This window comes from Aquila chrysaetos, chromosome Z, assembly GCF_900496995.4.
Source record: "Aquila chrysaetos chrysaetos chromosome Z, bAquChr1.4, whole genome shotgun sequence".
NCBI lineage: Eukaryota > Metazoa > Chordata > Aves > Accipitriformes > Accipitridae > Aquila > Aquila chrysaetos.
Genome location: NC_044030.1, coordinates 64,728,731 through 64,741,098, shown reverse-complemented (window position 1 = coordinate 64,741,098; position 12,368 = coordinate 64,728,731). Strand labels below are relative to the sequence as shown.

The following is a 12,368-nucleotide window of genomic DNA, read 5'->3' as shown; positions in this document are numbered from 1 at the left end:
CACTAGGACTGTTTGCAAGCTATATGATAGCCATTTTGGACTTTCTCCAGCCATATCCAAAGAGGTAATAGTTACCCGTCCTGTCAAAATTGCTTCTCTCTCTGAGCAGCTGTGAAACAGAAATTCACTCCCAGCATCCTTTTGTGTTTCTTTTCTCTGAGGGATGAATTTCTTGGTTACGTGTTTTAATGTAAAATTCACAATGTTGCCCTGAGTAATGTTTGAAACTGCAGATTCTAAAGATCAGATTTTTAGCTATGAGAGGATTGGGGGACATTTGTTTGGGGGATTTAGTTGTTGTTTCTGCCAGACCTACAGCATGTTTATGTCAGGATGGGAATGTCAGGGGAAAGTAGGGAGTCTTAAACATTTTATGGGGAAGATTTCTGCTTAAATAGATGAAATTGCATGGTCACAAAATCCATTTTGCAGTTTGATCCAATATAGATTATGCCAGCACGTCTTTCCCTTTTTCCTACCCCTTCGTCTCCACAGCCCCAACCGTAAGTACAGTTGGCCAGTGTAAGTGTGCTTGGACTGCTCTGCCAGTACTTCTTATCAGATGGGTGGTTTGGATCCAAATTCAGCCGGGACTGAACGACAGAGCAGAGAAAATTCAGAGTTATGAAACTTTCTTCTCATTTTACAGCAGTCTAAAGAAGCATTTTTAAAGGAAGAAAATGTTAAAAGCCTTTATATCTATGCCTATCTTTGGCGTTCACAATTGACTGGAGGTGTTAAAACTCAATTTTCTGTGGCTGCATGTAAAACATAAAACCTTTTGCTTTCTATTTGGATTTTTCTTTATTCATTGCTTGAGGTCCATAGGTCCTTTAAAACCGAAATGAAGCTCTCTAAGCTGTGAGGAGGTTGCTTGTTAGTGGAGCAAATATAATACTGCAACCAACCACAAATATTGATTTAGTATAGAATTGAGTTCTCCCTTAAAAAGCACTAAATTCTCTGTTTGGTTGGGGTAATTTTTTAATCTCAGTGGACATCAGATTAGGAATTTGGAAACTACAGCAGAGAAACAAAAAGTCCCATCTTTTAAAGCAGGCCGTTCCCCCTGCGTCACAGAATTTAATAGAAGGGAGGAAGAAAACATAAGAAAAAAGACGACAGAGGGAGTGAGAAACGTAAAACTCTTCAGGGCAATACTGTCCCCGCTGCGGTCAGGGGAGGCTTTGCCCTCGCGGCTGGCACAGGGCGGCGGGGCGGCGGGGCGGAGGAAGGCCTCCGCGGCACCGCGGCTGCTGGCCCGGCGTGGGCCCCCCCCGGGGCCCGGCCCGTTTGGCCACGCCGCGGGCCGGAGAGCCGCCGGAGAGCTCTTTTCCCTGCTGAAGAGAGGCAGAGCGGCTGGCGGTGGCTCCCGCGGACCCTCCGTGTCCGGGGGTGGGTGTGCGGGGGGGGGGGGGGGGGTGGCAGGGGTCCGGGGCCGCCCCCCCGCGTCCCGTCCCTGCAAGGACCCGGCGCCCGCCCGGAGAGACAGGCGGCGAGGCTGGACGGGGAAAGGGGCGTCTCGCACCGCTGTGCGCTGCCGAGCCCCGACTTTACCCCCCCGCTCCCGCCCCAGGCGGCAGCCGCACGGGGCGGGCTGGGCCTTCTCGCAGCCCCCGGCGCGGTTTCGGGGGCTGCGCCCGTGCTCCCGCCGTCCTTCGCCTGCAGCGCGGGGGTGAGAAGCAGGCAGATGAAGGGGGCACAGGAGCTGCACCCCTCTGGCCGCGCTGCCTGATGCGGCGGCGGGGGACCCCGCCTCGACGTCCCGGGGCTCTCGGCGTAGTAGGGCGGCCCCGTCCCGCCCCGCAGTCAGGCGCCAGTCCCGGGGGCGCGGGGAGGGACCCAGCGCCGTCTGTCGTGCGGGGACGGAGGGCGGCCACGCTTTCCCGGCCGGGATCGTTGCCGAGCAGTTTGCAGGAAGGTTTGCAGAGAAAAATAAAAAAAAATAAATTTAAAAAAAAAAAGGGGAAAGAAAGAAAAAGGGCAAAACGTGCAGGACCGCACTTGCAGGAGTCGGCGGGACTCGGGGGAGGAGGCGCCGAGAGGAGCAAACCCCGCTGCACGGCGGCTCTCCCGCCGCACCGAGGCGCGTCCGTGCCCGTGTCCCCCCCCCCCCCCCCCGGCCACCGCCCGCCCCGGGGGCGACCGTGCGCTCCCGTCGCCGCTCCCGCCCCTGCCCCGAGGTGCCCGGCGATCCTGCCCAGTCCGCACCGCCGGTGGATGGGGGTCCCAAAGTCACAGGATATCCGAGCACTTCAGGAGAAGTTTCGGCTCCCTAATCACTGTAGGCTGATTCTTCTGACGCACCGGCACTTAAGGAATACCTAGAACACAAGCGGTTAGGAGTGATCGAAAAGGAGATAAGATCAAAGATCACTTTAATTGCGAAAGTGAGGTCAAATAAGATTTTCAGAAAATCAGCTATATATCTGAGGCTGTTAAAAGCACTATTGTCATTTAATGTAAGCGGTTTAAGTTCAGAAATGACTGGACACTTACATTCACGTGACGCACAGATTTAACATTCCCTTTTGCCTACAGGTAACACGGATTACACAAAAATAACCAGGAAAAAAAAAAAATATATATATATATTTGGTCAAGCATTCATGTCAGGCAGCCCGTCGCAGAGGTACGCGGCAGCCGGCCCAGTGGCAGAACCGGCCCGGCGCCATCCCCCCGCCTCCGCCCCCGGCCCGAGAGCGGCCCCAGGTCCCGGCCGCAGCCGGCGGGAGAGCCAGGGGCACGGCAGGAGAGCCAGGGGCACGGCAGGGAAGGGGCAGAGTGGCAGGGCGGACAGAGGGGCTGTGCGGCGGGCAAGGCTGTCCTTCTTGTCCTGCTCCGACCCCAGGCCAGGCGGGGAAGGAGAAGTGGAAGCACCCCGGGTTTCCTGGGGCCAAGCAGCTGGGACTGACGGGAGAGGGGGGGACACTCTGTGGGGGGGAAGCTTGCGGGGCCACCGCGGGGACCAGCCAGGCCAGGCTTGGCTTTCCCTGCCCTTGGCATCGCAGTAACACTGCCTGGCTCTGGCCGTAGCTCACAGCTTGCGGGGAGGGTCGGGCTTACCCCCGCCGGGGCTGGCCCGGGGAACGAGAGAGCCTGCCGCTTCCCCAGCCTGCGCCGAGATGCCGCTTTCGCCACCTGCGGCTGCCGCCGGCGGATGCTCTCGGCCCCTCCCCTTCTGTCACGGAGCACATGGCAATGTTTTGGTTGATCGGTTTGGTTCGTTTTGTTCTTGTTTGTTTGTGGGTTGTTTGGGTTTTCTTCTCCCAGCAAAATGTGCCGCAGCTGGCTGCCTCAGAAGCAACCGCAATGTCTCCGGAGAAACTTTCGAGCCGCTCAAAAAAAAAAGAAAAAGAAAAAAAAAAAGAAAGAAACGCTACTTCGCAGGGTGCTTAAACTCCCTGTGCAGCTGCGTGCGCGGTGAACTCAAGGGACAGTGGCACGGCGCCAAGCCTTTCTTTGGTGGGAAACCCTCGGTCAAAGGCATTTAAAAAAATATATATATATCTCCATATAATGAGGGGTGCAGTAGGGGGTTAAGCCCCATCACCTCCCTGCGCTGTAACGAAGGCAAGCCCGATGAACTGGAAGGTCCTAGCATAGCAGGAGAGCTGCTAGACACACGTAACGCAGACGGGGATGTTTCTGTAAGTACACTGCGAGGTTACAAAACACGGTCGCTTTTCCCCCGAGAAAATCCATTTGGTGGTTTAACAGCCCGGGAAGCGACGAGCCCAAAGCCCCTTCCTCCGATCGGGGAGTCGCCTTCAGCCTCCATACCCACACTGCCGGACCGAGGTGGGACTCTGAGCGGCCAGCCGTCTCCTCGTAAATCCAAGAAAAAACCCCGACACGGAGGTTTTCTGCATAGGGTGGTTTATTTTTACCGATGCTACTCGGGCAGACACTGTGGTTTACAGCGACCACAAGCAACGACCTGCAAACCCTAAGTCTACCCAGAACGATGGAGGGGAGGGAGGGAGGGAGAGAGGCGGGAGCGCCGGCGGCCGGCAGCGGAGCCCCGGCGAGGCCAGGCGAGGCGAGGGCGGCCGCGGAGCACCCCCGGGCCGGGCGTCCCCCCGCCGTCCCCGGTGGGGCTCTGCCCTGCCCTGCCCTGCCCCGAGGGGCTGGTCCGACGGGAGGAGGAGGGAGGGAACCGGGAGCGCTGCGGAGGGGGATCCCGGAGCCCCCCGCCCTTCTGCCGGCGCTGTAGAGGGGCTGGGCGGCGGGGGACGGGACACACTGCGGCGGGGGGCCAGGCGGAGAGAGCGAGTGGCAGGACCTCCGCTGCCCCGTCCCGGAGCGGCGGGCTTCACTGCCTGCAAAATTTGCACTTGATAATTTTCTTAAAAGCACTTTGGAAGTCTTTGTTGAAATAGGCATAGATGATGGGGTTGAGGAGGGAGTTGGAGTAGCCCAGCCAGTTGATGACTGCCCCCAGCCACTCGGGCATGTAGCACTTACTGTCACAAAAGGGCAGGACCAGCGCCACGATGAAGAACGGCAGCCAGCAGAGGATGAAGGTGCCCATAATGATGCCCAGGGTCTTGACAGTCTTCCTCTCCCGGGACAGAGCCATCCTCCGCTTGGCTTCCGTGTTCTTCTCGTTGCGCCTCTCGAAGGAGGGGGGCGGCGGAGAGCCGCACGCCTCGCTGGGCAGCGGCAGGTGAGTCTTGGAGGAGCTGTTGCAGCGCTGGACCTCGATGATCTCCAGGGCGGCCCCGTCCTCGCCCTGCCGCACCGCGCCGTTGACACAGGCACCGGGCTTGGGCTCCACAGTCCGCCGCCAGCCCTTGCCGGGCTCCCCGTTGCTTTTCTTCTGCAGGGCGGCCGGGGAGAGGGTGAGGCAGGTGTCGGCGATTTTCTTCTTCTCCGCTTTCTTGACGGTCTTGCGGATCCTGAAGCGGGCCGCCTTGAAGATGCGGCCGTACAGCACCAGCATGAGGAGGAGCGGGATGTAGAAGGCGCCGAAGGTGGAGTAGATGGTGTACCCGTGGTCCTTGCTGATGGTGCAGGCGTCGGGGTCCGAGCGGTCCTCGGGCGTCCTCCAGCCCAGCATGGGCGGGATGGATATCAAGAAGCCGATGAGCCAGGTCAGGCTGATAAGCACGGCGGCCCGCCGGGGAGTCCTCTTGTTGACATAGTCGATGGGGTCCGTGATGGCCCAGTACCTGTCCAAGGCGATGGCGCACAGGTGCAGGATGGAAGAGGTGCAGCACAGCACGTCCAGCGAGATGAAGATGTCGCAGGTGACTTGTCCCAGCGTCCACTTGTTCAGCACCTGGTAGAGGGCCGCCATGGGCAGCACTAGCACGGACACCATGAGGTCGGTGACCGCCAGCGAGCCGATGAGATAGTTGGCCACGGTTTGCAGGGAGCGCTCCAGGGCGATCGCCGCGATCACGCAGGCGTTGCCGCTCACGGCGCACAGGATGAGCGTGCCCAGGAGCAGGGAGGTGAGCAGCTGGTAGCCCAGGGTCACCTCGGCGAGGCCGGGGCCGCCTGCCCCCTCGGGGGAGCGCTCTGGGGAGGTAGTGTTGTTGGCCACATCCATGCCGGGCGGGGGGGTCGCTTCAGGAGACGGGCATGGGAAGAGGCGCCGGTCACTTGTGCGCTCCCCTGGCAGGAGGCATCGCCGCCCCGTGCGCTTTGGCCACGCCGGGCACCCCCCCTCCGCCACCCCTCCCTCCCCTATATAGCGCGGCGGGAGGCGGCCGAGGCTCGGAGGACGGCGGCTGGCGGAGCCGCCCCGCGCCCGCCCATCCCCGCCGCCTCTGCCCAGCGCGCAGCCCCGGGCGGCGGGGGCGGCCCTCCCGCCGCCGCTCGCCGAGGTGCTGCCCCTCGCTCCGCCGCTCTCCCGCGCCGCTCCTTCCTGCTCTGCCTCTCTGCTCTCCCCCTCCCTCCTTCCCCTCCCCTTCCGTCCCCCCCTCCATCCCGCCCTTCCGCGGCGGGGGGTGGGGGGGGGTGTCTCGCTGGGTCGCCATCGTCCCCCTGCGCTGCCGGCGGACCGGGCGGGAGGGCGCCGGTGTCCGTCACTCCCCGCCGCCCCATCCCCGCTGGGGGGGGGGACATCGCAGAGGAACCCACCACGACTTCTCCCCACCCCCGGTCCCCCAAATCTCCTCTCCGCAGCTCCGCCCCAGGCAGCGGGGGCTCTGGGCTTCCCCTCGGGACCGACGCCGGGGCCTGTGCGGGGTGTGCGAGGCGGGGGGGAGGCTTTCTGTGGCCAGGCGCTGCCGGCTGGGGCGAGGGGCACCCCACACCCCAGGGCTGCCTGCGGACGGGGGGGTGCCGGGGCGGTGGCGCCGGGGGTGCTTATCGCCACCTGCAGGCAGGCGGCGGCGGCCCGAGGGCGCTGCGCCCGGGGCGGGGCTCGGCCGGGCACCCCCGGCCGCGGGGCCGGCGGGACTTTTTGCTCGTCTGCATCCTCGCCCCCTGCCCGGCCGCCGCTCCGACCGCAGCGGGCACGGTGCGGCCGGGGTTGCCCGGAGAGCAGCATCAGCCATGCCGCCACGGGTGCAGGGAGAGAGGGGTCACGGGCAGCTGTGTCGCATGGATGTCTCGGGAGGGATTGCTGTACAGCCCAGTGCCGTGCAGGGCTCCCGCTCAGTCGCTTATGAGTGCTGTACCGATGAAAGTCCCATTCGTGATGGTTCATGCCCTCGCCCCAGCGTCCTGCCGCGGGGAGGGCGGTCGCTGCCGTCGGGGGCTCGGCGCCAGCGTGCGGCTCCCCGCTGTCCAGTTCCCCGCAGAAAGACGGCATTGTCCCCCGGCTCTCCCGAGACGGGAATTACAGTGCAACACACTGTTGAAATCACTGTCCTCTGAAGACAACAGCAGCAACAACAAAAAGGCGGGGGGGGGGGGGGGGGGAGAAAGAAAATGAAGTAAAAAGCGTTACAGTTCCTCCCGGTAGGACGGGGAAAGGCTGAGTCTGAAAGTGAAATGAGAAAAATATCTCTGGGAACAATCTTGAATAAAAAAGAGTGTCAGATTGACACATCATAAGCAAATCAGTTAACATAAATAGAGAAAGTTGAACAAACAATCACAAACCTGGGAAGCATCTGTCATTTAAAGAAAAAAAAACCAAACAAAAAACAAAAAACAAAACCGTGTTATTGACAGGCTGAACTCTAGCCGTCCGTGAAAGGTAGAAGAAAGTCCTGTGACACAACTTCTGTGGCAGGCTTTCTACTATCTTGCGGCTCAGTATTTTTAACGACGTGAGATCTTTCGCTCTGCTTTGTAATTGTGCCATACAATCCCAGAAAACGCAGAAAGCCAAATAAGTAATTGCTTAACAGGAAGAATTGCCAGATTCTAGCTTAATCAAACTTGACATGAGGATCACAGAGCCTGGCTTGCACATGCTCAGGTTTCCTTATCTTCTTTCAGTCAGTACTTAAAAATAAGGCTGAGTTCACAACTTCACAACATTTGGAGAGATTTCGACCAGTTCCTCTTCACAAGGGGACCAGGCTGCATTTCTCCGGCTCTAGGCTTGCGATCTTCACTACAAATGATCAAGGTGCAGAGATGCGCTGGATAAGCAGAACAGAGCTGCATCCCTGCGTGCCTGTTTGTGTTGGCCGATCGTACTAACATTTACGTGCTCTCTGCCCTATTGAATGAAGACACACAGACAAAACAAAACATAATCGATATTTAAGCATGCTTTGCTCCTTCACTACCAATACCTATTTTCTTTTTAGTGTCTGCTCAAATGCACGGCAGTTTGGCTTCTAAACAGACCCCTATTTAAAAACCCTTTCCCTCCAGTGAAATCAAAGTTTGTGTTTCTTGCTGTTTAGAGCCAGTCTGATGCAATGAAGAAAGTGCAAGTGGAGGCACTTTCCACTCAAGTGGAGGCACCTGAGGACACTCAAAGAGATTGTCCCAGCTTTCTTGCATGGTCGTGGGCAAGTCATTAGCCTAATTAGATTAGCCTGAAATTAGCGTTTCAAAGCCACGGGGGATGTGAGTTTTAGGAGTCCACGAAAGGCTCTTCGGGAAACTGTTTCCAGAGGTGTTTTGCGCTGACAGGGCGAAGGCAAGTCAATCCCAGACACTTTTTGTAGAGAAATTCCTGTGGGAAAAAGTCGACAGGGTCCTTTTTCAATCGAGATCTTTTAAATCGGCTTTACTTTTTTAATTTATTTTTTGTTCAGAGACTGAAAGTCATTTCACTCTGAATTAAATTGAGAAGCAATTTAGGCAACCACGGAGGAAGGGGAGGGAGTAGGAGGTGGAAGAAGTAGACGAAGGGAAAACTCACTCTTTTGATGTGATAGTGTCTTTAATCCTACTAACCATTTAAACAGCAAAATGCTGGTTAAACTTTCAAGCAACTAAATGATGTGCTAATGTCTTTAGACAACCTAGGTGAAGCATCTAGGGAAATTCTTTAAGGAAAGCCTTAGCCCTATAAAATCCAAGCTGACTTGAGAGTAAATGAAAGCTTAACACCGCACAACCTTAAGAAGTCCAATTAAAATATTAATGCTATTTAGTTACGACACAGCTGCATCAAACAAGAGCTTCCTCAATAAGTATGAAAATAAAAGGCATTAACAACTGTGGCAGAAGATGCTTTCCTGAGCAATTTCATTCTACACATTTCAAAAAAGGGGAGAGCTACATATTCTTGATGCTTTCAGATTATGACTGTATTATCTCTTTGCCAAAGTAAAACTGAAATGCTATGATTTGATTACAGCATTTTGTTCATGTGGTTGCATATTACACTTCTGTTTGAAAAGAATTTGGGTCTTGGATTTTTTTTACTATTCACCAGTATGAGATACAGCATTTGTGTTATTCAAGAAATTATATTCCAGTAATGGTTTCAAAATGAATGGGCTTTACTAGGGAGCTAAGGAAATTAATGATTTCAGTTCACTGAAACTGATCCAGTATGTGCAGTTTTCTGTGAGAGAAGTTCCAAACAGGTGGAAGGAAAGATGTGCCAGGAGACAACCTACCAACTACAGCCTTCTTGAATTTTCTCTCATTAGGCGTCTTGGAAATACAGCCAACAGGAATTAGCACTACTCCATACTGTATGAAACCTTTTGAAGAACAGCTATAACTATAAAATACAGAAAAGCAAAAAAGAATTTCATGGCTGAAGTGACTGTACCATTGAAACCCATCCCTTTCTCACAAGCACACACATTTTTGTATGAGATCCACTTCAGAATACCTGCTCCTACCTTTCATAAAGCACGAAATGTTTCACAGTAACAAATTGAAGCTTTGTTCTGTAAAAGACCAAAAGCTGTAAGAAGGGGACAGAAAAGTTTAAGGCCATTGCTAGTGTTGTAGCTGCATAGCTCTTAGCCAAACTGCTCTGGATCAAAATTAGTCCAAATCCAGCAATCTGTTTAGTCCAGACTTTGTGGACAAGATGAACCAGCCAGGAACCTAAGTGATTTTCAGTACCAGTAGCAGAATTGTTCTTTGTGTCCTGTCTCTAGCTATGGCCAGTTTGTGAAGCCCTGAACATCCAACTCATATATATGAAGGGCAGCGGGGGGAAATCCCACTTGAATCCTACAATTAGTCTGCTCAGAATCAATACACTACAAATTCAGTGCAATAGCACAATAACAAAGCCTAAATTTCCAACTTCGAGATCACCTTTGTGCCATCTCAGTATTTTTTCCCTTTTGGGGCATGGAGGTGGGCTGGCTAGTTCTCCATGCAGCCCTGTCCAGCCAGCTTAGAGCTGGCTAGCTGTGGCCCACTAGGAGCTGTGCACCACTGAGACATTGCAGGACTCTGCAAGAATCAGCTCGGGTCTAACAGAGGTAAAAGCATCCGTACAGCACTCAGCTTCAGGGCTGACTTAGGTCGTGCAAGGTGCAGAGATGTCTCTCAGCCTGCTCCTTAACTCTCCCAGTTCTGCAAGCACAGAACAGTGACACCCAGGGTCAGGCCTGGAAAGATCTGCTAGCTCTGGTGCCAGTTATGCCAAAGGAGCAGTGCTGCTTTGTGGCTTTAACAGGTCTTGGGAGTGGTACAGCTGGGTTCATACACTAATAATTCAGCTTCTGGTGGCTCTGCACTGAACCCAGCCAGATTTCTGTTCCCTCTTCATTACATAGTTAGTACCAGATCAATAACCTGGGCCCAATAACCCAGAGGAATAACCTGGAAGATGCAGGAATAACCACCATCTCAGAATGGTGGAGTGCCTGTCTATTATGTTTCCCATGTTATTAACCATATTTTCCATTGCCTGAGATATCCCAGTTGCCACTATCATCCTAGACAATGGTGAGCTGACTGCAAGTTCCACTGTCTTATTCTCATTCCATTCAGCTGCCTTACCGCAACTCTCATGTTCATCATTTTTATTAAGGCCAGAAAAGAATTATTTAGATACACAAGTATTTATTTGCTACTTCTGCCTTTCTCTGCCAAGAGCTTACATTAGTAACTAAAATTATATCATAACGCAGCATAACCTACAAAAGGGGATAATTCATTCCACCTCACAGTCTTAGAATAGAAGAGTAGGTAAACATTTCACCCAAAATGAATAAATGTTATGTATATTCAAGCAGCAGCACTGAAGTTAAACTGTTACTAGTGATGCCTGCTATCAAAATCATGGGGGAGCTTTTATGCAAGTCTAGAAGTTTAAGATGAATTTTGAAAGATGTTCACTTTAATGTTATTACTCTGTGAAGGAAAGAGACTTTCAAGCATATCTGTTCAAACATAAGTTTTCATAAGTTTATAGAAACTTCTCAGAATTTTTATATTCTGGGGAAACTAGGCTTTAGGCTAATTTTCTGTGTTGCCCCTTTTGTACACAGTGCAGCTGTGATGAAGAAAGAGCTGGAAGATTGTCTCTTAACCATTTATGCATTTTCTTGATACTTAAGCTGGTAAGCATGGATTTGATCCCAGAGAAACTCTGGGAAAATCTACTTAGTTGACTCTAATCATGCTGTGGAGAACAAAGCAATGTTCCAGCTATGCTGAGGTTTTTATCAGCACATCTCTTGTGTCAGAGACAAGGGAGAGCAATATGCTGAACTGGTGTATTAGGAGCTGGTCTCTGTGAAGAAAGATTTTTTAGCTGATAAAGAATCACCTGTGTGGTGCAATGCAGTCCCAAGAATCCCGAATATGGCTACATGATTTCTTAAAACCTATAATCTGATATTTGTAATTTAATTAAAAATACTACCTCAGAAGTAATTTTTTCTCAACCAAAGTTTGCAAAATAAATCATCTTAATAACATCCACTATACAATTCTAAAATTGCTGACTAGCACTGCACAGCTTCTTCGTTAAATCAGGCTTTTTCTTGAAGCTAATTAAGATTATTCCATCTATTTACTTAACATTCACATTCATCTTATAGCAAAATACATGACCAGCTTAAAGCATTTGCTGACAATACATACCAGATTCCAGTAGTATTCTAGATCTTAAGCAATTTTTCCAGGTATTAAACAAAGTTTGCATGATTGTTTAAACAAGGAGTGCCGATACATTCCAAGCTTTGCAACCATTTGTATTTTTTCACTTATTAGTTACTTTATTTATGGATACATTTCAGTGGACACATTCAGGTTTTTTGTTTTGTCTTCTCCCCCCCCTCCAAAAAAAAAAGGACTAGCTTCTAGATGAGAAGGAATTTTATACAATGAGCATTAAAAGACTTTCAAATAAATTTTAGCTTAAGGAGATTATGCTCCAAAGATTTTTATTGTGAGGGCCATTTTTGCCACTTTTATATACATATATGATTTCACTTCAGAGGAGTCAAAGTAAGAGATAAATTCTTTTCAAACAACAGCATATTATGAAAAAACCATCTCATTTCTCTAGCTAAACTTCTACAGGCCTCAGCTTTAAATATCAGGCCAATCTAAATGAGTTTATCAATATTTTCCAAAATAAAGTTAAGCTACTTGAATCTTACAATTGAATTGCAGGTGTAGCAATTGATGACTTCTGCTCTTATCATGTCAGAACTTCAATACTACACTAGAGATTAAAAGTAAATTATGTAGCATCATTGCCTCCTTAATCAATAAAGACGGCAGCTAGAGTTTCAACAGCATTGCTTATAAAGGGGATAAACTCTCCTATTTGATGCATACTGACTGGAGCTCAACAGTATTGACTGCAGCTCAGTAGTATAGTAATCCATGTGCATTTTTTTAAAAAGATGGTATTATGACTTAATTTTAATTTCCTTACATTAAAAAGAATATAATACTATTAATTAAAAAAATACAGCTTGAAAAAAGCAGGGCTGATGTGTAGACATTAAATTTTAGGAAGGTCTTGGCTTTACAGACTTAACTTTATCCTCATAAATGAAAAACAATTTATTTTG

At 51.6% G+C, this 12,368-nt stretch overlaps 1 protein-coding gene across 1 annotated transcript; it reads right to left on the bottom strand.

Annotated features, from left to right (window-relative positions):
* Window positions 1–2,361: 2,361 nt before the first annotated feature.
* Window positions 2,362–5,890, bottom strand: HTR1A (5-hydroxytryptamine receptor 1A). The gene has a single exon (XM_030005739.1). The coding sequence runs from the start codon at window positions 5,555–5,557 to the stop codon at window positions 4,316–4,318; it is 1,242 nt and encodes a 413-aa protein (XP_029861599.1). The 5' UTR covers window positions 5,558–5,890; the 3' UTR covers window positions 2,362–4,315.
* Window positions 5,891–12,368: the final 6,478 nt, after the last annotated feature.